This window comes from Zootermopsis nevadensis, unplaced genomic scaffold (assembly GCF_977971745.1).
Source record: "Zootermopsis nevadensis isolate Lab colony 2312 unplaced genomic scaffold, Znev_1.0 Znev_ptg000061l, whole genome shotgun sequence".
NCBI classification, from domain to species: domain Eukaryota; kingdom Metazoa; phylum Arthropoda; class Insecta; order Blattodea; family Termopsidae; genus Zootermopsis; species Zootermopsis nevadensis.
Genome location: NW_028259192.1, coordinates 12822884 through 12849879, shown reverse-complemented (window position 1 = coordinate 12849879; position 26996 = coordinate 12822884). Strand labels below are relative to the sequence as shown.

The 26996-nt window shown below is 35.4% G+C and overlaps 2 protein-coding genes across 13 annotated transcripts in view; one reads left to right on the top strand and one right to left on the bottom strand.

The window, feature by feature from the left end:
- The window catches only part of LOC110837720 (uncharacterized), a 37923-nt gene that overhangs the window by 9553 nt on the left and 1374 nt on the right, over nucleotides 1-26996 (bottom strand). For 3 of the 12 annotated variants that reach the window (XR_015532529.1, XR_015532528.1, XR_015532530.1), the window contains exons 2-5: nucleotides 25526-25624; nucleotides 17557-17719; nucleotides 16431-17386; nucleotides 861-1004 (exon numbers count right to left, since the gene is read on the bottom strand). Coding sequence is in view for 1 of the 12 variants with exons in the window: in XM_087340210.1 (XP_087196336.1) it covers nucleotides 896-1004; nucleotides 16431-16539; nucleotides 17557-17581 (243 nt within the window). In the remaining 11 variants the exon portion in view is untranslated. Of the gene's footprint in view, nucleotides 1-860; nucleotides 1005-5638; nucleotides 9800-16430; nucleotides 17387-17556; nucleotides 17720-25525; nucleotides 25625-26996 lie in introns of those variants that run through there. The other 9 variants (XR_015532531.1, XR_015532532.1, XR_015532533.1 and 6 more) reach the window with 8 other exon arrangements.
- On the top strand, nucleotides 998-26573 carry Nmdar1 (glutamate ionotropic receptor NMDA type subunit 1). Its single transcript, XM_022079874.2, has 17 exons — nucleotides 998-1320; nucleotides 5877-5999; nucleotides 8145-8273; nucleotides 8782-8976; nucleotides 10367-10467; nucleotides 11948-12121; nucleotides 12220-12333; nucleotides 12988-13132; nucleotides 13299-13512; nucleotides 14015-14149; nucleotides 15777-15934; nucleotides 17177-17411; nucleotides 17591-17739; nucleotides 18311-18468; nucleotides 19489-19661; nucleotides 21755-22008; nucleotides 25426-26573. Exons 1-17 carry the CDS (start codon nucleotides 1141-1143, stop codon nucleotides 25678-25680), a joined length of 2892 nt encoding a protein of 963 aa, XP_021935566.1. The 5' UTR covers nucleotides 998-1140; the 3' UTR covers nucleotides 25681-26573.

Below are 26996 nucleotides of genomic sequence, written 5' to 3'. Positions count from 1 at the left end.
TTTTATATTTACTAGACGATGGATAATATCCAAGAAAATTTTTATTCAATGAAATGTTTGCTATACACTTTTTACATATTATGTGTTTTAATTTCCAATATTATAATAGACTGCACTACACTGCACTTCCATATATTTGTTAAGCTGTATTGCCAATTGCTATATTAGGTGTGTAGTTCAGTTGCTTTTGTATTATCTTATTCTTTATTCCTATAGTTTTTTTCCTGTCAGCTTACAAACTTTTTGATTTATTGGTGTGTGAAGTTTCTATTGATACTCATTTTGCTGGATGTGATAGTGGTGTAATTATTTCAGATTACTCACAGGCAGTAATCTGCACTACAAAAGTAACCCAGCAATAACACACCACTACCACTATGATTCCATAGAAATATCTGAGCAACTATCAGGTTCTCAAGACAGCTTTTTCATAAATCAGTTATATGGTTAGGTTTGAATACTCCTTCAGCAGTACATTTTTCTGTTCATTTCGCTTGATAGAAAATTTAATTACATTACTTCAATGTCCAGTGTGCTACATTTCCTAATACATAACTGAAAAATCACCACCTCGAAGCCAATTTCCTAAGGAAAATATGTCTAACAAGTGAGTGATTCATTTGTAATCATTGATCTGCCCCCGAGTTTTGATTCTGTGACCAATAAAGATCAAAGATATGCCACTGTAAATATTAAGAAGGATTATTGTTTTTTTTCTACCAAAGATGATTAAATTAAATTAAAATTAATCATTTATTTCATTTCTAATCATGTTGGGTGTGTTTCTCATATTAAGGTTAAAGATTTAAAACACTTTGATTTTATATAGTTTCTTAAACAAATTATTAAAGCAGACATACCATTTGAGTGTATATGTTTAGTGAGGAGCAGTGGATCAATACTGGTCCAGGCTGGCTGTTGCCATAGCAACCATGCTGATCTCTAAACCGGGTGGTGGTCTGACTGTTGTGTGTGAATCATATGGGTTACTGTACCATAGGAAACTGTAAGAAAATGCTCATTTGTACTGCAGTATATTTAAAACTTTTCACAGACTGTCAAACTGTGACATGAAAATACTGTAAAATCAACAATTTTGCTGTCCTTTTTACTTGAGTGTGACCCTGTGTGGACAAGACTATGGCTACTTCATTGCATCTGCTTGTACTGAGCATTCTCATGCAGCCATTATATCTGACAGCAGATTCACGGCAGCATGTGACAGCTGATGTTCGGATTAAAAACAATCCAATCTACTTCAATATTGGAGGAGTACTCAGCAACATGGAAAGCCAGATGTTTTTTAAGGAAACAATTTCAGTTGAGTACAATTATATCTAAAATATGAATAAAATAAATACTGTTCAATTTTACAATGCAAAATGATTTTGCATTTATAAACAATAGCAAAGACAGGTTAAGAAGAGATTGTTTTCATATTTGACATTTTTATGCTATAATAGTGCTGACCGTGAATATGATTATTTTACAAGCCACCAAAACTCTTTATATCAATATAAATTCTACAGCAATATGCATCTCTAAAGTTATATATGAACAAAGTAGAAGGGAATTTAATTACATTCCACTGATTCTTCATAGGCCTAAGCCAAGGATGATTCAAATCATACTACTCATTCGATATATTACGATTATGAAAACTATTACAAAAACTGAATTTATGATCGATTTTAAGACGAAGATTTGCAAGGGTGGAGTTGGACATAGAAAGTTGACTTGTAATAATTAGAGAAAGCGCTCTGAAAGGAGCGCGTTGCTCTAGTATATATAAAATTCTTCTACCTCACCTTTTTGTTTCATAAACTCTTATATAATTAATTAAAACAGTCAATTTATATATATAGTTAAGGAGATTAAAAATACAATAACCTGCTGATTATTACTGATTAATACTTTATGCTTATCTAATGAGGACAAGCCTTTTTCTTTTCACTAAAAAAATCATCAACATGGTCTAACCTAGTAGTATGCCTTTTTGTGATTTCATGCACTGTCAGCAACTCAGTATTCACTTTACTGCAGGTCCCACTTATTTCACATCTCTTTTTATACTTTAATAACATATCATCTGTTGTACTGACACTGTCAATGACCTTTCTGTTCTCACAAAAAAGTTAGTAAGTGATGGGTTGTTTTAACCTCTGTATTTTATCTCTCAAGCAGTCTGCTGGAGACCAGGTATAGGCTATGTTACACTGCATGTCACAGACACAAAAGCATGAAGAGGGTTCATAGATAGGGCACTATGCCACAAATGTGCATTAAAATCATAAATCATTTACAGCATAACACAGAATCAAAGCAAAACTTAAAATCCCAAACAATTCATACCAGTGCATTGTATTGGTCCTGAAAGTTTTACCACTACTTCATATGGAACTGTACCAGTCTAACAGGCAGTATAAACACACTCACTCTATGAACTGCAAATAGAATAGAATGCTGAGAAAATACCTGGATCTAAGAGAGAGGACATAATAGAAGGCTAGAGACAACTGCAAAGTTAGTAGGTTCAAATATTACTGGGATGAAAACTTTAATGGAAGAGATCATTTGGGAGACTTAGACATAGGTGGACTGGCTTCACCTGGCTCAGGTCAGGCCCAGTGGACAATTCTTATAAACATAATAATGAACCTTCAGATGCCACTAAAGGTGGGTAACTTACTGATTAGATGAAAGATTATTAGCTTATGAACATGGAACCTGCACTACAATGCTAATTAACAAGACAATACAAGTAGATTATAATACAGATGCATCCCACAGCTTCTAGTAAGCAAACCAGAATACAATATGTATACAGAAAACAACTATAAATATGAAGGCATGCTGAAAAGTAAAACACTGTTATTCCCTTTTTTCTTTTTTCATTCACTGAAACAGGAACTGGCAGTTTCACTTCTGCTATGAAATTCTACATAATTACTTCTCTTAGCATAATCACCTCTGCGATAATGTCTTCAAAGTTCAGGTGTTTAATGAATCCATCATGATATAACTGTGCATTTTGCTGACAAAACATCTTCACCGCTGTCTTGACTTCATTGTATCACAAGAAGGAATACCCATTAATGTTCCTTCAGTTTCAGGAATATAAGGAAATCAGATGGAGCTAAGCTGGGTTTTGTATGATGGGTGGTCTAGGGCAGTGAATCAAAGGTGATGGACGAATCAGCAATCGTTCACACGCCTATGAAGAGTCATACTGTAGTGTTGAATACAAATATGAAAATCTGGATGAACTACAGGAATATGTTCTTTCAGTCTTTACAGCATTTTGATGTAGTGCTCTGAGTTTATGGTGACACCAGTAGGCATGAATTTTGTGTGCACATTAACTCCCCAGACATCAGTGACCATTTCTTTGCCAACAAAAGGTGCCTTGTTTGGTGCTAGAAAACCTCTGTGGTGGTATTCCACCGATAGTCTTGTTTTCAGGCTAGATATAAAGCACCCAACCTCCAAACCCAGCAACCGACCCTCTAAAAACTGGACCATTTTTATGGCTACAATTCAGAGACCTCTTGTAGCAGAACTATTAAACCTCACACAGTTTAATTGAATGAGTGCATTACGTTCACAACCCTATGTGTGATTGTTTCTTGGGGAAAAAAGTAATGGAGGCAATTACTTTTAGCACACCCTCATAGTTTGTCCCACTATATGCCATGTAGGCATTTGGGGAGAGTGGAGGTATAGCTCCTCTCTTTCTTGACCTCGGCACTAGATGGGGGTGAGTGGTCAGCATCACGCCCCGGTCGGCTTTACGCCCGGGAAAGGACCACGGTACCCATTGTAGAGGAGGCTGGGTGGGCCCCAGAGCCGGTCTGAATGCAGAGGCTAGAGGAAAAATCCTCTGCCCCCGTCGGGGATCGAACCCTGGTCGTCCAGCCCATAGCTAGTCATTATACTGACTGAGCTATCCCTCACACAATAGCTAAAGAAACATATTCCCAAAATTGAAAATATGTTCTATTTTAAATGAATAAACCATATAAAAATTATACACATAAATTTCACACTTAGAAATACGCTGATGAAACAATGTTCCAAAACTGACATGGTGAGGAAGTTCAAATATTTTAACATTATAGCTTTGCATGGAAGACAGCAAATTGTTATTCCCTTTTAAATATGGGACTTAATTTATTTCCTGCTTGTAGTTTCAAACCCAGAATCATTATTTTACACGCTGTTTATTATCGGTATGAAACCTGTGAGACCCAGACATAAATGGGAGGATAGTATTAAAATGGATATTATGGATACAGAGTTTGGGGATGATGATTGGATTCATCTGGATCAGGATAGGTAATGGTGGCAGGCTCTAACAAACCATTGGGTTCCATAAAATGTAAGGAATCTAACTAGCTGAGTGTATTATGAGCTTCTCAAAAAGGACTCTGCTCCATTGAGCTAGTTTAGCAGCAGATGAAGATGTTCTTCTACCTTGTGACACCATGTGGACTTGTAAGTAGATGCCAATTCTTTGAAGAAACATGCTGTGATCTTCAGGCTTGATGTAGGGTGGATACTGTTCAGGTGCTATAGAAAAACCTGGAGTTCTGTTTTTCCATGGGGCCAAACTACAAATGTGTCGTACCTGTAACATCAAGTTCACGATGGAAGTGGAACAAAACAGGACACTGCCGTTCTTGGACATCCGTGTAAGCAGGAATACAGATGGTTCATTCGGACACACTGTGTATAGTTAACCTACGTACACAGATCTGGACCTGCATGCAAAGTCCGAACACCATCCAGCCCAGAAGAGGGTAGCATTGAACACATTCATCTGACGGGCAAGAACCATCTGCGACGCTGAAAGCCTTGAGGGAGAAATTGAGCACCTGAAGAAAACCTTCAGGCAAAATGGATACAGCAATCGGGAAATCAATCAGGCACTGTATCCCAAGCATAAGCCGCTGCTGCAACGTGGAGAGCTGAGCGGGGTGGCCATGTTGTCATATCAGTATTATGCCTCGAACAAGATTGGCAGACTGTTGGCAAAACATAACATCAAGATCATCCACATCCAAAGCCAGGAAGAGTATCCATATGCTGAGATCCATCAAGGGCAAATTGGGTCTGAGAGTTCCCAGTAAATACTGCATTCCCTGTGAATGCGGCAAAGTATATGTTGGGCAGACTGGTAGAACCATTGACACGAGATGCAAAGAGCATATGAGACACATACGTCTTCGCCAACCAGACAAGTCTGTGGTGGCGGAACACAGCATCGAAACAGGTCATAACATTGACTTCAACAACACCACGATACTAGAAAAAGCAACTGGATACATGGACTGACTTGTAATGGAAGCCATAGAGATCCGGCTGCAACCCGACAACTTTAATAGAGATGGGGGTTTTATCTTGAGCCGAGCATGGTATCCGGTGACAAACATGCTCAGGAATGTTGGGGGAACGCTAGGAAGTAAGCAGAGCCAAACAAACCGAACGCTTGACTTCGCCCCCTAGCTCCTTGGGCCTGGTCCCGAGCAGGCAGTTACACAGGCGACTTCTGAGGATCCAGTCACATCAGAACCCTGAAGATGGGGACAGTTTGTTTCCGAAACGTTGGTGTACTACAGTAACCAGCTAATGCGGCTGATTGCCCAAGAAGATTTTATTGAATATTATCAATATCTGCAAATTGTACATATACTGGTAAAGTATGTGGAAAATACAATGTAGTAAAACATTTCCTGTATATTCAGATATAATACAAATGAAACCCCCAACTCAAAATGTCTGTACTCTGTTTTCAGAATGTTTTGTTTGTAATGTGTCTATAACAAAAGCCATACAATCTATAATCTTCTACATAAAATGAATTTTATTTGTTACAGCATTTGAATTTCAATAGTAAGTATGTTCCAAAAGGTGTAACATATGACTCCACTGCAATCTTAATGGATCCAAATCCAATACGCACTGCTCTAAATGTTTGTAACTATCTCATAAATCAATCAGTAAGTATACCTCATTACATCGCTTACATCTACAGTATCATAATTGGCAACAACTTGGTGTGTGGATGATGTCATAGGTCTAACAACTTGATAATGATTCTACTAATAACTGAAAAATCATTTAACAATGGACTTGACTGCATCCAGAATAGAAGCCTGAAATAAATGTTTTCAGCAAGATGTGGCCAAGACTAACTGTGACCATCACTCACATGCAAAGTAGTTTGCCCATTTTTATAGTACCATATATTTTTCCTCATGTCAATTTTTGTTTTCATCTCCATTATATTAAAATGGTCAAATTTGTTATTAGACACTGTTTTATTCTAGTAGAGTTTACAAACTATTATAGTAGTTGTATACTGTAGTTAGGTTAAGTATTCCTGTATTCATTTTGCATTGATGGCCATTTCTTATGTATTTGTAGCATGTACATATACACACTTTGTCCCTGAAATAATAGGTATGCCACCAGGCAGCTGCTGAATTATTTATGATCCCTTCTGTAGAGTATGCAATTATCTGTCACACTGTCCTTAAATGCCAACTTCTCATAATATGCAGACAATAATAGTGATTTAACAAAAATGTAAAATTTAAAAGATGCTTTCATTTACTGTTCTGCTCTTTACATAAATACACATGGTAGTATGCAATTTCCTTAATAAAACATTTAAAATAATAAATATTTTATTTTAATGAGTAAAAAATATATTTTCTATCCCTCTTCCTGTCATATAATCAATTTAACAAAATCAAAGTTTTCATTATATAAGGAAATACTCACCTTAACATGGAGGTAATATATGTTCCTCCAAAATGTTGGTAATCATCTACACAATGCTTCCAAAACGTTCTAATTTCACAGAGAATTTAGACATCATGGTGAAGTCCTCAGAATATCATAAATTTTTTTATGCCATTACAACATTGACAGAAGGGATCTGATTCAGTACAAAATTCACTCAAGTGTTTAAGTTATTGAGAGATGTTAATGTAATTAAATTTACACAATTTCACAACATAAAAACACAAATGTATGCACGCACAAAAAACCCTTGTTGCTGAACTCTGCTTGGTTATGTCAGAGCTATAGAACATGTACATATATATAATACATGTTTACATACATATTTTGTATTGTATATATGTACATGTACACAATACAAAATAATTCAGTAATGTCATGGAATCACTACCTACAAGACAACACTGTGTCACAATCAAGACCATGATCCACCACTATGAAACATGAAAACTAACAACAATTTTGAATATCACTAATTCATCATGTTTAACTTCTGCATCATCTGCAGTCTAGTTTGCAAGAACACTCTATATCAAGTAGCCAAATTGTTGGAATCCACGACAGAGCCATGTTACATAAGAATTTGAACTATAATAGCTTCCAGTATATTTGTAATTTCTTAATCTCTCAATATATTTTTCTTGATTTTATGAAAAATATTACTAACTACTAGAATTCAAATTTATTCCTTTGGCAGTACACAATTTGTCAGTTAACTTTTACTTTGTGTATCCATTCTTCTTCATATAAATGAAATATTTACAAATATTCTACCTGTTCTTGTTTTTTCATACTTTCTTTTCATATATTCATAGGACTGTCTCTGTGTTTATTTTCAGTTATTTCCTTCCAAATCATTCATGTTTTCTGTATTCATACATTTAAAAATTTCCCTTTTTTGGTATTTTTCTCTTACTGTTATTAGTACACCCACTCCATTTTACAACAAGCAATGACACGCGTATCTTCTGTAGAAAATGCAAAGTATCTATGGTGATCAGCAAAAATGGCTTAAGTCAAACAATTTGTATTGGGTAAAAACCTTTGTTGTCAAGCAACAAAGATTTTCTCCTTCTTTCCATTTTGGTTATGTCCTTATAAAACAAGTAAAGTCTATTCTTCTCATAATTTCTTTGGTGTCTGTCCACATTTATGTGCCTTATTTTGACAATTATCATTTTCTAGTCCTCTTCTCTGTATGTCTCAATTCCATTGTGGCAAATCTCTTTTTACTTATTTTCAACTTTGTAGTATGTTCAAATAAACATACATACTATAACAAGAGTGCTATATTTTTATTTATATACTTCTCTCGTAATTGATTTTGCTAACTGTAGGTATATGCTGTCGTGGTGTCACACCCCTTGACTGGTGATCTCTCTCCTGCAGCCGTTTCTTATACTAGTGGCTTCTATCACATACCAGTTATTGGGATATCTTCGAGGGATTCAGCATTTTCTGACAAGGTTCTTAGATTGTAATTACTACCACGCTATTATATAAAGCAAATTCTCAGCTTGGTTCCATCACATACTTTAATACCTTCCCAGGAATTTAATTATGAAATTCCAAACTGTTCATAGTACAGCTTAAAATCACCTGAAGTTTTAAAATTGTAAAACATAAATAAATATAACTGATTTATATAATTAACTGAGTTCACAAATATTAACAGTACCTTAACAGATTATTAAAATGTGGTAATTGTAACAAATGGAGGTGATGACAGAAAGAATCAGAGAATTTAAATATATTGTGGTATCATCATATGCTGGACACCAGAATTCTCTTTACTAGTGCTGAAATTATTAAGATTTTATCACACTGTAGTCAAATAACAATTCTGATTATCAATAATATGAGAAAATTGTCAATTACATTAATTGCTTTTACAAGGACAACATGTGTTCTCATAAAAATGGCATGGGCTTCAATTTAATGGTTTTATTAATAGGCCTTATTTACTTGTTTCAGAACATTCATGTGTCATTCTTGCGCACAGTGCCTCCATACTCACACCAAGCTGATGTGTGGGTGGAGTTACTAAAACACTTAGGTTACAGGAAAGTGATATTCATTCATAGCTCCGATACAGATGGCAGGGCTCTTCTGGGGCGATTCCAGTCTACTTCACAAAGTCTAGAAGAAGACGTAGAGATGAAAGTGCAGGTAAGACACATACGTTCGCACATAAGTATTATAATGCAAACTGTATGGTATGTACATTCCTTTATTTCCAGTCATATTACTCCTGTTTGATGAGTTAACTGTCAGCTGGTTGGCAAGTTCCAATGAATAAAAGAATCACACACTACTGCACACTCTAATTGGAGGACCTGTCCACACTTCAAAACATTTTCCAGTAAAACGGTTTTACTGACCTGATATTAGAACACCTACTGAAAGGGCATCTTCAAACATTCATAAACATTTCACAAATTAGAAAATTCTATAGCACAAATCGAAGTTCACATTCATGATTTTTTTTAATAACATTCCAGATTTCAATCTGTAAATCCTCCATAAAGATTGCATTATTTTCATAGGTTTTCTGTTTGAAGATTTCTCAAACATAAAGATCACACACAGTCAGATCTGGGGAATATCACTGCCATACTCTTCTATTGATTATTTTCTCTGAGAAAACAGCATATAGATAACTAAATTAAAGTAAAGTTTGTCCCACTATACGCCATGTAGGCGTTTGGGGTGAGTGGAGGTATAGCTCCTCTCTTCCTTGACCTCGGCACTAGATGGGGGTGAGTGATCAGCATCACGCCCCGGCCGGCTTTACCCCCGGGAAAGGACCCCGGTAGAGGAGGCTGGGTGGGCCCCAGAGCCGGTCTGGACGCAGAGGCTAGAGGAAAAATCCTCTGCCCCCGTCGGGGATCGAACTCCGGTTGTCCAGCCCGTAGCTAGTCACTATACTGACTGAGCTATCCCGGCTCATAAACAGCATATAGATCCCACATTAAACTTTTTATAATGTGTGCTGAAAGTAAGCATAACTCTAATTCACAACAGGAAATCTGTTTTGCTCAGCATGGCTGGTAACATACACAGTTGAATGGTCACAAAATATGTACAACAATAAAATGCTAGTGTGTTTATTGTACTGCGCAATACACTACACATTGATAATCGACTAATTATTCACCAGCTCAAACACATCTCGACTGTTGAGTAAACCACTCAATATCAAGCAGTTCTGAACTTCCAACTAATCATGATCTCAGAATGTAAACATGCTGTTGTAAGGTTCTGATTACAGCTTTTTATATATATTTCATTATAGTTATGTATTACAATTTTAAATCTATTTATGTCATCATAATCACAAGTCAAAGAGTTAGGTCACTAGCCGACACATTTCAGCTTCCATTATTCAATAGTTTCTTCAATGAAAATTCTTGGTTCCTCATTCCCGTATATACAACACAGACCTTAAAATTAGCAAAATAAAGTTTGGCTCAATTTGTAATTGAAGTAATTTCACAGCTCTTCTAGTGATATCAATTAGTTATGACTTTCATTTAATGTTGTCATTGTATTTGTGCAGGTGGAATCTGTGATTGAATTTGAACCTGGACTGGATAACTTCATTGATCAACTTTTGGAAGTAAAGAATGCTCAGTCACGAGTATATGTAATGTATGCTGGGTAAGATATATATGATATTCCACATACTTCATGTGACAGACTAATGAGGATGACTGAAAGTAGAGCCACATCATATATATGTATGTAATGACAACGTCTGCCTTGTGCCTTATACTTTATGGTGAACCACACAGCGGCATCCTTGGACTAATTTTGATGATTTTCAAGGTGTGGATAGGTTCATCTGGCTCAGGATAGGATCAATCCAGTGGCAGGCTCTTGTTAATATGGTAATGAACTTTTAAATTCCATAGGTGGGGAATTTCTTAACGATCTGGGTGACTATCAGCATCGTAACTCTTTTCATGGGGCTAGTTCTAAAAATGTTAAGGAATTTCATGAATTTGGTGACCAAGCATAACTTCAGAATTTGGGACAGCAAGCCACATCATCAAATCACTGAATATAAAAGGGATATATCAAAAGTAAACATGTATGTTGAGGTATAATGGAAGAGTGCATTAGTGAGCCTTCATGTTTCTTAGACACTAGTGACATATCATTCATACCTGAAGAAGTTAGAACACTATGCTACACATAATTTGCCAAGTGAAGCATGGCTGCAGCAGCATATAGAAATACTTCCTCAACAAATGGACTTTATAAGGCAGTGCACTGGTATAGCCTCCAAGCTCACCAGACCAAACACTTCTGGAGACTTGAGGTTCTCACAGCAGTGAGGATGATCATCATCTGGGTTATGACACCAAACAGACTCATAGGTATGGAGAAAACATTGTCTCCATTTTCAGCTCTAAAGATGGGGACAGCATGTTTTCTCCAAAATCTTGGTATCTACCTACAAATCTATGACTTCACAACCCAGAAGATCATCATCACCCCTGTACATTTTCCTGGGAAGGAAAAAAAAAGCTGTCCTGCTATACACCATGTAGGCACTTGGTGGGAGAAGTGGTATAGCTCCTACTCATTCTTAACCTCAGCACTAGATAGGGTTGAGTGGTCAGCTTCATGCCCAACGCTTTACACCAAGGAAAGGATCCATTGGCCAGGAGGCTGGGTGGGTCCCAGAGCTGATCTAGACACAGAGGCTACAGGAAAAATCCTCTGCCCCATTCAGGGATCAAATCCCTGTCACTCAGTCCATAGTCAGTCACTATACTGACTGAGCTACCTCAGCTCCCAACATTTTCCAGTGGGGGAACATACAGAATGTCTTCCACACCTTTGGACATTGCAAAATCGCATCACAGAGATGACTACAACAGTGACAGACGTTATACCTGAGAACACATGGCAAGAGGTCATCATCTTGATGTCTGTCAAGCTATGAATGGTGCCCACGTTGAAGTATGGTACACGATACCAGAACATGAAAAATAACTTGGACATTTATCCTTTTGAAAGTCTTTGTAATAAATAATTCTTCATATGTGAATTTTTCTTCCATGTAACAACTTTCTCAGGCACCTATATATGCACACATGCAAGATATCTTAAAAAATAAATACAATTTCAGGGAAACAGATTCCAAGGTGATTTTCCACGATGCTAGTCTTCTCAATATGACTGGCAAAGATTATGCCTGGATTGTGACTGAACAAGCTCTGGAAGCTAGTAATGTTCCTATTGGAATATTAGGACTCAAATTAGTCAATGCTACTAGCGAAGAAAATCACATTAAAGATAGCATGTAAGTGTCTTATCATTCACATTAATTTCATATAGACAATTTCTGCTGTAAGTTTCATTGTTTCATTACAGTAAAATTCTATTAATATTTTTTTACAGTTATGTACTGGCATCTGCCTTGCGCCAAATGAACCAGACAGAGGTTATAACAAAAGCACCGAAAGACTGTGGGAATTCAGGACAAATATGGGAAACAGGAAAGGCACTATTTGAGTGAGCTCATAAATATAATATATAAAAACTCTTTCACAATTAATAGGGTTTTGAGAACAGAGTAGGTATAAGGTTACAGGGCCAGCAAGTAATTTTGCCTTTTAATTACAGCAGGATTTCAACATAATATACATGTGAAAAAATGTAATATTTACCATTTGTTAAATCAATGACGTGTGTTGTAAAATAAGGGGGGGGGATATATAGCAAGTCTACCTAGCCAAATTCGTTTACAGAAAATACAATTAATATTTCAAAAGACAGCTTGCAAAAATAACATAATGCAGTTCACTGAAAATTGCTGTAAAAAGAAATGATCTACATTAACCTTGCTCATTTCTTCACATATACATAATATACAAAACAATAAATTAAAGGTATGTTTTCCAAGTGTCTAAGCACTAAGACATGAAGGAAGTATATGGAGTGGAAGAAGAGCTTGGAACTAGATGGTGGTGAGTAGTCAGCTTGAATTGTAGCTGTTTTACTTCTGGGGAAAGACACTCAGATATCAATCAGATAGGAGGCTGCACAGGTTTTGTCATTAATATCAAAGATATCTTAATATGTGCAATACTTCACAACTGTCATTTTCAAACTAATACACGATCTTCTTTCCTTTTTCTTTTCCTGTTTCCAAAATAATACCGACAGATTCATCAGGAAACAAACCCTAGAGAATGGATCCACAGGTAATGTGGCATTTGATGATAATGGAGACCGAATCAATGCCGAGTATGATATTATTAATGTCCAGAATCAAACACAGATTTCAGTTGGACAACATCATTATTCAAATGTAAGTATAAATGGCAATTTCCTCAATTTCACATGTGAAACTAGAAAATATCACTGTTTATTAATATCAACAGTAAATATTACCTAACTTACATTTTAATAAAGCACTGTTAGTCTATTCCTAAACAAATAAGACAAAACTTGTATTTTCTGTATGCTACACACAGGAACACAAACGAATGAAACTGAAACTAGATAAAAGTGCTATCATATGGCCTGGGAACACAAAGAATCAGCCTCCTGGATTCATGATCCCAACCCATCTGAAGGTTCTGACCATTGAAGAGAAGCCATTTGTATATGTACGTGAACTCCAAGCTGAAGGAGATGGATGTACTCCAGATGAGATTCCCTGCCCACACTTCAACAATACGAATGATGGTGAAAACAGATTTATTTACTTTTTTGTGGTGAATCCACTGCAGAAACTGTAGCTACAACTCCAAAAAATGCAAGGATTATTAACTGAGCTCAAAAGTGTATGGTAGTAGTGATCATGGCCTACTTTGAATTACTATCCCACCATTTAATTTGAGGGGCTGAAGAACACAAAGCATCAGTCTTGTTAAGTACTCCCAACTGATGTTAAAATAACAGTCCTCTGGAAAATAAAGTTGCTGATCCTGTATGGTGATATTCTGCCAACAAAAATTCTTCTCACTAATGTGCATGCACATTTCTTTTCTCTTTCCTTTGCCTTTCCCCCCCCCCCCCCCCCCCCCCTCTATATATATCAAATTTTATTCTTGCATTCAAATAAAATGCAGCTGCATTGTATGGTGTTAAAATATACTGATCCCAGAATTTAGCTGGATTTTGGTTAGGGCAACAGTAACACCAAATTCAATTTGCAAGTTTAAATATGTGTTATTTTTCCATATAGGTTTCAAACAATACTGCTGCAAGGGATTCTGTATGGACCTGCTCAAGGAATTGGCAAAAAAGATTAATATCACTTATGAGCTATTATTATCTCCAGATGGCCAATTTGGTAGTTATATTATAAGGAACAGCACTGGTAAGTATTGTACCACTTACTGACCTACACCTCAATCTACATCGTCTAACAGAATTCCCTACAAAATTCTACACGTATTTCTTGGTTTTTCATTCAAAGCACATTTCCAGGCTATCTAATAATGACTAACACTTCCTTAAAATAATAGGAGTGCTGTGTAAATCATCTATGCTGTTTGTGTTTCATCCCCTGATTCCATTACTTTTAATGACAAAATACAATCCAAATAAAAATTCATATGACTGATGCACTGCAACACTGGATGGAAGGAAATAGGTTATATTAATTATGAAATGGACAAAGTGCAAGAACACCTACACAATGATCATCACTGATATAACCCTTTTAAGTGAATGCATGGGAATGAAAATGGCATATATGTTATTTTTCTAAAATGGCATTTTCATGGAATATTTTATTTATTTATTTAGTGTTCTGTCTGACGACAGGTCCATATGAACAGGATCCTTCCATCCTTTTCTCGGACTGGGACCTGTTCATATACGTTCTTGGCAGATGATCCAGAAGAGGTTTGCCATTGCCTTCTTCTGTGTGTGAATGGAGTACCATTCCTTAAATGAAGATCTATTAACTATATGAAAATGACAATATCCCATTCATATACAACTTGTTAGATTTCGCCAACATTTTAAAAATTTTGTGCCATTTTCATAATACTTGTGGAGTCTTGAAATGCAAATGTTAAATACAAACTACTACCTTCCACAGGTTACTGCATCACTGAAAGATGCAGAACTGACTATCTTCTGAATTCATGCAAAATCTACTACTCCAATATATACCAGTGCAACAGACTTTTTATTTTTGCCAGCTCTGGGTATATGTGTCTGGACTAAATAACCTAAAAATAAGTGACATTTTTATCATGAAGAGTAGGCTAAGAAAGGACCCAGCAAAATATTTTCCTTTCTACTATATTACATCACTAACCATGTGTCTGATACCATCAAGGAACTGAATCTCCTTTCTAAGACAGCTGTCTTGTCCAAAATAGAAATCACAGGCTACTGCTGTCAGATTCTTTGAAACATTAGCCTCTAATGGGAGATTCAACAAAATATTTTGTGTACTTCAATGTCAAAGGACATATTCTTTTTCCCAATGACATTTCTACACAAAACAGAAGAGAATCACAAACTAATTATACAATACAGTGAAAGGGGAGTTTTCAGTGACCATAAACAATGGCAACTTCAGCACAGAGTATAAATGTCAGTAGTCAAAACTGTTTGTGGTCTTCTAAGTTGACACAATGTAGTCTTGTAGGAGGTTACCAATGTTTCAGAAGAATGTGAATGTGACTCAACACTGATGATACATTCATACAAAACACTGATAACCACCTACAAGTCTACATGGCATCATAACCCAGAAGACCACAAGTGACATCTTCATAATGAGATCCCTAAATCCCACGTGATTTACCATAAATCACTACCGTCTTTCAAGGCAGATACTGGGGCAGTATTTTTCAAGAGAGATTAACCAGGATCCTACACCTATTTCCATCAACCTTACACCAAATTATGAACCTTCAATGTATCATGAGTTACATGTTTAAAACAGATATTATATGAAAGGGAATATTATTTATTTTTTGACTTAGTGCCTGGAAAGAAAGAGTGGACAGGACTGATTGGAGAACTGGTAAACCAGCAAGCTGAAATGATCGTGGCACCACTTACCATCAATCCAGAAAGAGCAGAGTTCATTGAATTTAGTAAACCGTTCAAGTATCAGGGAATAACAATATTGGAAAAGAAGGTACTGTACAATTCAGCATTTACTCTGTTTGCTTAATGTGTATGTATCTTCTTTAATTTCCATACATTTTGTTTCCAAATTTATTATAACAGAGACCATAATGTACTTTAATGCATGTAAGTTAACTCATTGTGAGCTGGGGTAGCTCAGTTAGTAGTGACTGGCTACAGACTGGACAACTGGGTTTGATCCCTGATGTGGGCAGAGGATTTTTCCTCTAGCCTCTGCATCCAGACCGGTTCTGAGGCCCATCCAGCCTCCTATCCAATGGGTACTGAGTCCTTTCCCAGGGGTAAAGCTTGGCCGGGGTGTGACGCTGACCACTCATCCCCATCCAGTGCCAAGGTTACAAATGAGTAGGAGCTACGTATATACCTCTACTCCTCCCAAGCACCTACATGGTGTATAGTGGGAGAGATTTACTTTATTTTTAACTCTTTAATGTGTTATTCCTTGCAGTTTCATAACAGAACTAGTGAAAAGACCTTTTACTCACCTGTGTTTTCTTAAAAAACGTTTTACTAAAATTTCTTGATTCTTATGCCACAAATCTTTTGCTCTCAACATAATAAAACCCTCTATGACATTCCTGTTATTTTCCTGCACTGAAAAAAAAGTAAGCTTAAACATGAATATGTCTTTTCAAACAGGTTAGAGCCTACTCTATTATATTGGACATCAAATGACCAAGCATTTTTTGTTGAAGTTGTCTGTGACAGAAAACCTTTGAAGGCATACTTTATATATTCAGCCTATTTGTTTTCATCATTCCATTGATATATCTCAGAATAAGTTTTTCTGTATATGCAAGTTAGAAAACATCCACAACAATCCCGACCTCAGAACATGTTTTATTCGGCCAAAAGGGTAACACCACCAAGAAACAGTCTCATGGAGTAGTTCTTAGGGCTTTCACGAAGTCTACAAGTGAGTTTAGTTATTCATATGCAAGAGAATAATTTTCACAGATAGGGTATATCAACCACACTGACTGACCCAGCTGCAAAATATTCCTGCATACATACAAATGCAAACACAGACACTCCACAGGTTTGGATTCAGTCACACAAAGCAAAGACTACTTTACTCCGCTGTTTACTACTGATGTTCAGCAACATTTATGATTTTAAGTAGCACATTAACCTTTAATGTACAGAACTCACATTTCACACGTGTGAAAACATTATCCCACAAGGCAGTTACACTAACCTAGTCAACATCAATGTTCTATAATGCTTCCAGCCTTCAAGATCTTCTACACTGGTGTCATTTCTGCAGCCATTCAGCAATACACTCTGGATCCTGGTGATGGTTTCAGTACATGTTGTTGCACTGGTGCTTTACTTGCTGGACAGATTTTCTCCCTTTGGTCGCTTCAAACTTGCTAATACTGATGCTACCGAGGAGGATGCCCTCAACCTTTCTAGTGCCATTTGGTTTGCTTGGGGTGTTCTTTTGAACAGCGGCATTGGAGAAGGTAACTTTAATATTTATAATACACCCAGTTTTATTAACTGACATTGAGAAGGGTTAAGCTTTCCTCAATGCAGACTTTGAAATACAAACTTTTAAGACATGGTTATACATCACTAATACATATATGAAGTTTTCTTTTCTTTTACCTTTGAAAGCAGCTTCTCTCTCCATTATATACAGGCACTCCCAGGAGTTTCTCGGCAAGGGTTCTGGGGATGGTATGGGCAGGCTTTGCTATGATCATTGTTGCCTCATACACAGCCAATCTGGCTGCTTTCCTTGTGTTGGAGAGGCCCAAGACAAAACTCACTGGAATCAATGATGCAAGAGTAAGTTAGATTTACTACTAGATTGCTACTTTCATGCAATTCTCCTTTTCATTCTTCTGTAAATTCTTTTGTATTGAATAACATTATTAGAGATTGGAAACTGGAACCTCCCAAATACAAAGCAGGAGTGTTAACCACTCGATCATGACGTTCGACAGGAGCTGATATTTGCTCAGTTAGTCAAGAAATTATCCTCCTTTTATGAAGCCTAAGGGGTCACTACAGTTTTCACAAAAGCCAATCACCCATCTCCATCCTGAGTCAAATTAATTCAATCCATATGTTCCCACCCAGTTTCCCATGAATCTGGGAAGGTGTATTACAATTTGATGATGACGGGGACGGAGATGGTCTCTGAAACATCAATTTTTAACAAACTGATACAGCTGATAACCCAAGATGATGTTATTAATAGACTGGAGAGAAATTAAATTTAATGACTGTTTACAGTTCCTAGTTGCTACTTTTTCCTTTATCATTAGGAGTTTCGAGAAACATTTGTTTAAGCTAATCTGAATTGTTAAATGAATATCACGTACTCATAAACAGTTACTCTCATTTTCTTTCACAGCTAAGAAACACAATGGAAAATCTGACTTGTGCCACAGTCAAAGGTTCTGCAGTGGACATGTACTTCAGGCGACAAGTGGAACTGTCTAATATGTACCGCACCATGGAGGCGAATAATTATGACACTGCTGAGGAAGCCATACAAGATGTCAAACAAGGGTAGGTTCATTGGCTCTTCTTACAAATCACCTAATGATTCCTTCAGTTGGTCTGAATTTAGCTTAAAGCATTTACATTCATAACAGTTTAAAAGTCAAGACAGTGCTCTTTTATCACAGCCACAAATGCTAGCAGCATCTGAATAATTCTGACACAGGCTGTTGCTTATGGAAGACTGAAAAGTCACTGCTCTCTCCAAAGTTTCCAGACATTCCAAATCTCTGCCACAATAAATCTCACAATGCTAAAAGAAACAGCATAAATTTAAGTGCCACTATGTATTTTACTTCTTATATCTTTATAATTCACCCTATATAAAACCCTTCCTGCCTAACAGAGTTTGCTGGAAGCCATAAACAGTGCATGAAGCAACCTCTGTCCATTATCATTTCATCAATAAGCAAACATATATGCCTTAATGCATAAAGTGATCTATTTATTGTAGTGTGCAAACATTCACAAGTTAGTTATGAGGTTACAGTACCCTGTTATTGTTTACACTGTTTCATGAAGTTTACTGAACATGCAGGTAGAATATTAATGTAATATACATACAGTTATAATCTTTAAATAACAGATCATTAAAGGTGTGTGATATAATAAGCAGTTTCATTTCACAGGGCAGTTTACTTTAGAAAGAATCCAGGTGAATAATGGGTACTTTAGCTAGCCATTTATAAGAATAATATATACCATACATAATGATATTTAGTGCCCCTGGTTTTCACACACACTAGAACTGGACTGGTGAGAAATAATATACATCAAGGACTAATTGCTAACACATATTTTCATGAACATTTGCTGTGATGGTGCAAGTTACTTCCCACATGAAATTAAAAAACCCATTTTTCAAGCACAGAATACATTACTAAATTTGTGATTCTTGTTACAATACTTCATTCCCATTATTCCTCACATTTCTACAGATGGACAGAGCCCCCTCATACATCTATTTTGAACAGTTATATTAAAAACTGCAACATATTCTACTATACCATGTATCATTTATTTGCACAGGAAACTCATGGCCTTCATCTGGGACAGTTCTCGGTTAGAATTTGAAGCAGCACAAGACTGTGAGTTGGTTACAGCAGGTGAATTATTTGGGCGCTCAGGATATGGGATTGGCTTACAGAAAGGTTCCCCATGGGCTGACGCTGTTACTCTCGCTATTCTAGATTTTCATGAGAGTGAGTCTGAACACATATTTAAAAATCTAATTTGACAGCCATATTCAGAGTGAATGTTCAGTGGCTTTGAAGATTTTGTTATGCAGCCTGCACAACTTATGAAAGCCTCTTGTACTGGTCTTCTTTCACATGCTTGGTTTGGAAATAAAGCATAACTACAATGCATGATGCACACTAACCAAGTAAGAGCCAGTTGCAGGACTGATTGCATGAAGCCTTTGTTAAAACAACGTAATAAAATGCAGTCATGTTCAGAAATGAAGATATGGAACAACGCACAGGATGAAGGAAAAATTAAACAGAGGAAGAAATAAAGAAGCTGGAATGCCTGCTACAATACAAAATAAAGACTCAAGTTTTCTAGTAAGAGTGTATAATAGTTGTGCAGGACTGCAATAATATACTAAATTCAAAGGTACTGAACATTCACGCCGTATAAAATACGTTGTTTCCAGTTTATTATATAAAATCCTTCCTTTCCTCCAGTTTTCCTCTATCCTCTACCTGATGATTCCTGAGCAGCCATGCTTTCATATCTCCTTCACCCTTCTCATTATGTCTTTCTCTACTAATCTACTTTTCTGTGCAACTTGTAATCCACAATATAGCTGACCCATGCAACACAAACACACGTGTCCAATCAATTCTTATGAACTTTTACAATGGAAGATCCTTATATCTTAATTGTGTCATGCTTGTGTTCTTCAATACAATAATTTTATTCACCGTCTTTACACAAGCTTATAGATTGTTAAAATCACATAAAATTATAACATTTCAACATTTGATATTGTTACATTTTAAAATGACGACATGTTTCGATGTTCACTCCATCATCGTCAGGTCTATCAATCAAAATTAAAAACTGTTGCATCTGCTGCTCTGCGTATACTGATTTTGTTCTACCCGTTAGATTTTATTTGTTTAACCTCCAGGCTTCTTCCATTTAATTTTGAAGGCTGCGCCTGGATGCCTTAAATCGGGTTGTGTGTGAGGTGCGTGTCCGATATTACGGAACGGTAGACTGCAAACCGTTCCGTAATATCGGACACGCACCTCACACACAACCCGATTTAAGGCATCCAGGCGCAGCCTTCAAAATTAAATGGAAGAAGCCTGGAGGTTAAACAAATAAAATCTAACGGGTAGAACAAAATCAGTATACGCAGAGCAGCAGATGCAACAGTTTTTAATTTTGATTGATAGACCTGACGATGATGGAGTGAACATCGAAACATGTCGTCATTTTAAAATGTAACAATATCAAATGTTGAAATGTTATAATTTTATGTGATTTTAACAATCTATAAGCTTGTGTAAAGACGGTGAATAAAATTATTGTATGGAAGATCCTATTGCAAAAATTAAGATTATAACAATATGCCATGTTATGTAAGTGGTCAATGAGGGAATACCAAGAGCAGCCTTAGACATGTAAATGAAATCATGAAACCTAGCGGGAGACCAAAATCATGTGGAATTATAAAGTAAATAAATATTGAAAAGAAGATTTTAAATGAGGAATCAATATAAACAAATGTGCAATATCTAAGTGGTGACATATTACATTTCCATGAACTAGCAGTATGATTGATTTTAGAGAAATTTTGAAGTCTTATCTTTTGGAACCTCAAAATGTAACATGCTAATGGAAAGTATATCTCAGACTTCTTCAGCCTAATCTTTTGTTTTTAAATGAAGTGTACATTTACAGTTAAATTTTAATAGTTAACATGTACTAGTGATAACAGCTCAAATAAGTCCTCAACAAATATAATTACCTCACTGTTGCTAACTTTTTTAAATGTTTACAAACTTTTCACATAAAAGGAATGGACATTTAACTGCAAAGTTTTCACATTAAGTCTGTAAAACAGGTGTAACTATTCAAGTAATCTCTACACTAACATAATGAAATTCATATCAATATTTGTATTTTTTTACTTTCTTTTTCAGTTAAGGTCTCTGTTTGTTTATATCTGTGTGATGTTCTAAAATTGTTTTACATCAGTGGACAGTATATTCTTAATAATGTTAAAATAAAACACAATACCTGTAAATGCAATAAATTAAGTGCCACTGTTTTATTGCAGGTGGCATCATGGAAAGTCTGGATAACCGCTGGATATTACAAGGAAATTTTCAACAATGTGAACAATTTGAAAAAACACCCAACACCCTAGGTCTAAAGAATATGGCAGGCGTATTCATTCTAGTAGCAGCTGGCATTGTTGGTGGAATTGGCCTCATTATCATTGAGATGGCTTACAAGAAGCACCAGATTCGCAAACAGAAGAGAATGGAACTTGCACGACATGCTGCTGACAAGTGGCGTGGCGCCATTGAGGTAAAGCACAGGGTAGCTGGATTAAGAGCTCGCTGTCCCTTCACAAACATACACAGAATTCACGCTAAAACAAAATTTTCTGGCCACAATAAATACTAATGTAAATTCATAACTGAAAACTCCATGTTGCAGATAATTCTTCTATCTGTTCATTTCAGTTAGCAAAAATAAGGTATCTCAAGCTGGCACACTATAGTTGTTCCTAGCAGTCTTGCAAATGCACAGTATTTACTACTACACACAAATCTACAAAGTATGACCACAATAAACATCTCAGCTCATATTTTTTATATATTTATGCTTAATGTGTTTATAAAAATATATGGATAATAAGTTTACCCTTCACATGTACCACATACAAATGTTAATTGGCTTTTACGCGTGATATACAACAGGCAGTATTTAATTAGAATCCATTATTAATATTCTAAACCATCAAAGCAAAAGTACTTACTTGGTTTGTTATTTTAATGAAATGTCATAAAACCAAACTTTCCAATCATTGATAAGTGTCTAACCACACCAAATCCATCACCTTGAAGTTAATTAGTGTTCACTGTATTTTTTAAATTTTAATTATCTGGAGATTTACAACAATGGATTATACATGGAAAGTGCTGAACACAGCAAATAATTTAAGACTTACTCCAATAATCTACATTCTGTAACCATTCCTTAATGGTCCAACCTCTTCCTAGTTTTTAAACGTACAGTTACAGTATGAAAACTCAGGACACAGTGAAAAGCATCATTAGTGTTCTCGAACCTATACAGATGAAACTGCAGCCGTGCAGAGTTGTAATATAGGAACATTAAAATCATTACCTATGCAAAAATATATCTACAAATCCAATTAATGTTAGAGTAAATGAATAACAAATGTTATATGAAATCATGCATACACATTAATGTGTAAACAGTTTTGTTTGTATGCATTATTTCATATATCAATATACTGCACAGTATGCAAGGTTTTAACAAATCTGTTATCTTTACTAATGTTTGTAGTGTTATTAAGTATCCTGGAATGATTATATATGAGCAAGAATTTATCATGAAATGCACTGAAGAATGTATTTCAACATTTTTCACAATATATATAAAGTATTTTTATATGCCTCTGTGAAGAAGGACTGTAAATTTTACAATTCTAAGGTCTACCCTAATATTATAACTGAACACCTGCTGATTTAAAGCAAAGGTTACAACACATTTATACACAAAACATCTGATCATATGTCTGTGCTAATATTTCACATGGAAGTCGTAATCATACATGTGCAGAATCGTTAAATTGTATTCATGGAAATTATGCTGTTACTGTCATTAAACAATCCATTGTGTACTAATAACAAGCCTATTTTTGGGCACAGTGAAAGGCCAGAGTTATGCTATGAGCTTCAACTCACTGACATACGTTATGTTATGAAGTTTGAAGTTATTTATAACTAGTAAGTCAATTTATTGGGGACCATCCACAACAGGAGAAAAGTCTGAATATTCACTGTCTAATTATGAACAGACCAAGCAAGAAAACTCTGACATACAGTTCATACAATAAGTGATATGAAATTGTTAAGGTTACCAGTGTCACAGGGCAAAATTTATACCTAGAAAAAATTTACTGGAAGCTAATGTGTTAAATATTCACATACCCTATGTTTTTCATACAATTCTGCATTATATTGTGCTTAAAATTCTGATTTTGCACAATCAGAACATGGTATCAGTAACTGTCTTAACTTTCTGATCTTTAAAGGTAGCTGAAAAGTGTTTCCTCATCATTATTACGGTCTCAGCTGCTTATATTATTTTAAATGTGAACAGTGTACAACATTGCAATTTTAAGTGACTGGATGTCTCCTGGTTACTTTTACAACCAACACCAGGGAAAAAGTCAAATAACAATAAAGCTTTTAATTTAATCTCCTGGTTTAACTCACAGAATATCTTAGAAATTTTGAAACCCACAATTATTTTTATACATATATTTTAAGAGATGAGATTTTCAATCTGAAATTATTATTCTTATACATGAAATAATATTTATATCAAAAATTAACTTGAACCCTTCACTCTACTATACTTCTTAACATTTGCCATGCAATATTGTTCTTATTAAAATGTTCACATATCATCCAGCTTGCATCTTTAAAACCTATTCTAAAAACATGCACTAAATAGAATTCACTGTACATCTGTTATATTAGTTGCAAGTACAACTGATTATAAATGCTGTCTGTATTGATATACAATTATAGACAATAAAATTTACTGAACTTCAGTTACCAGCATGTCTTTCTTATTTTTACCCCTGCCAAAATAATACAGCTGCATAATACTAAATTAGTGCATGTTTTAAATAATACATTAAACCCAATATTCATGGCAAATGCTTCTGTGCAACCTGGGAAACATTTTAAACAGTCTCATGCCCACTTCTCAGCAGTATATATGCATGCAACACAACAGTCCAACTAATTTGTATAAACAGACTCTCATAAATGCATAAAGAATAGATATGAATATATAAAAATAAATAACTAAGACCAGTAATGCTATTATAAATAAACCTTTACAAAGAAGATGCAAGCATAGATGAAAGAATAATATTAAAGTTTATCTTAGTATAATATGGTTGGAGGGTGTATATCCAATTTCCTGGCTCAGGATAGCACCAGCAGTGAGCTTTTGTGAACGTAACAAACCTTTGGGTTCCATAAGAAATAGAGGATTTCTTGACTAGCTAAGCTTACTAACAGCTTATTATAAGCCTTACAAAATTAATTTAATAGGTATGTTACATAATTATTACTAAAGATGACTACATTTCACTTCCACAGTTTTAAATCTCAGCCTGGAGAATTGCTATCCTGATTGGGTTTTTTAATGGTTTTCCTCAGTCCCTCCAGGCAAATTCCAGGATAGTACCTTAAATTAGGCCATGACCATTTCCTTCCACATCCGTCCCAATTTACTGTCATCCTCTCACTCGACACTATAAAGTCTGAGCTACTGAAAAAGCGTCGTTAAATAAACTACAAACTTGCTTCTTTCCATGTATATCTGATTCTGTGCTGCCAGTATGGTTTAATTTTATAAATCCATTTATAATCTTATAATGGAAGAAAATGGCTCTAAAGCAGTATGTACCAATATGTATTAACCATAGGAAACATGGAAGGTGTTTCTCTTGTGGATGCAACAATTGAGCAACATTACTGAGGTTACTTCCAAGGAGGAGGAATTACTGGCACATTACATAATTACACCTTGCTTTTGAAATCATACAGGACATAACATAGTTTAGAAGTGAACATTTTAGTTTAATAACTAAAATAATAATAATAACACAGACTAAAATTTAAATAAAGGTACTAATCAAGTATGTTTTATGTTTCTTTTCCGAATTTTCAGAAACGAAAGACACTGAGAGCCACAATGGCTACTCAGCGCCGTCTTAAAGCTAATGGTGTAAATGACCCAGCAACTGTTAGCTTATCAGTAGATGCATTACCTCGGCACTGTCTGGAGACCAGGAGTCCTGCTCGTGCTTGGCCAGGTGGATGTGATATCCGTCAACGCATTCCTCACACAGATGAGATTCGAGTAGCAACTACAGCACAAAGTAACTTGGCTTATGGGACTGGCCTGCCTGATATGATAGTGTAGTTTACCACGTAATATCTTACAAGAGATTTTAATATTGAATTATACACTCATGTTAAAAATAATTTATAAATTTAATGAATTATGGAAGAAAAGTCTACTTCGGTTGCCTGATATACATTTATTTATATGGTTGTGGTACATTTATTTCATCTGCAAAACTATTATTTTTATATATCAGCATGTTAAGCTGTCTGCTGTTTCATTTCGGACTGATTAGTTCCTCTTTACAGCAATGAAAAATAAACCAATTTCTCTGTCATAACTAAAGCACAATTTAAAACTCTTGTAATCACTTACTATTCAACATTTTCATAGTTCTCAGAATGTGATTTATATTATAAATATATTTTTTTGCTGAATTCAGAAACAGGAACATGTCAAAGTTGCCACAATTCATAAATTTATAAACAGCAACAAATTCATTGTACACCAGCAACCATATTTAATGAGATTTCAGGTTCTCATGGCACTGAGTATGAAGATGGCTGTCTTCTGCTATGTTGTTTTGTGTAGCCTAGTACAAATTAACAGATGTTTCAGAGGTGCTTGCCCTGATGATGGAGGCAGTAAACACAGCTGTCATTTTCAAACAGACTACACAGTACAACATCCCATATCATATTTAATTAAAATCTGCCATAAGTACTTGCATCTTCTGATTGCTGGTAGAAAGTTAAACTGGATGAGGCAATTAAATATCTCACGAGGTAATCTTGATAATAACATAAAAACAGAACTGTAAAAACATAAATGGCTAGTTGTGGGTAAATCAAATATAGTTTCCCTCTTTCTATTTATAAAAATTATTTGAGCATGAGTTCTGTTATTATAGAACCTAATCATACATTTGTGTCTATCCGCTGTTCTCAAAAATAAATGACTAATCCTTCAAAGTGCCCATATAAAATTATCCTAAGCAGTCTATCATTCTATCCCATGACACTTATGAATTAATCTTATATGTAAAATCCTTTTCTCTCCAGTTTTCTCCATTTTTTTATTTCCATTATTTTACAGTATGTATGTCCTTTGCTATTACATAGTTCTGTTGCCAACTGCTGCTAGGCAATCATATCACTACTTTATAGTGCAAATGCAATCTATGTGAAAAAAGCGCATTTTGTACATTTAAACAGTACATTATCAAAATGTTCTAAAATTAAAATCACAGTTGTTTAAAAAGAAAATCAAAACATGAGTAAATTTTTATTGAGTGTAAATTACAGGTGTTTGAAAACAAGGTGCTCTGGAAGATATTTGGACCTAGGAGGGATGAAATAAGGAAGGAATTGAGAATACTGCTTAACAAAAAGCTG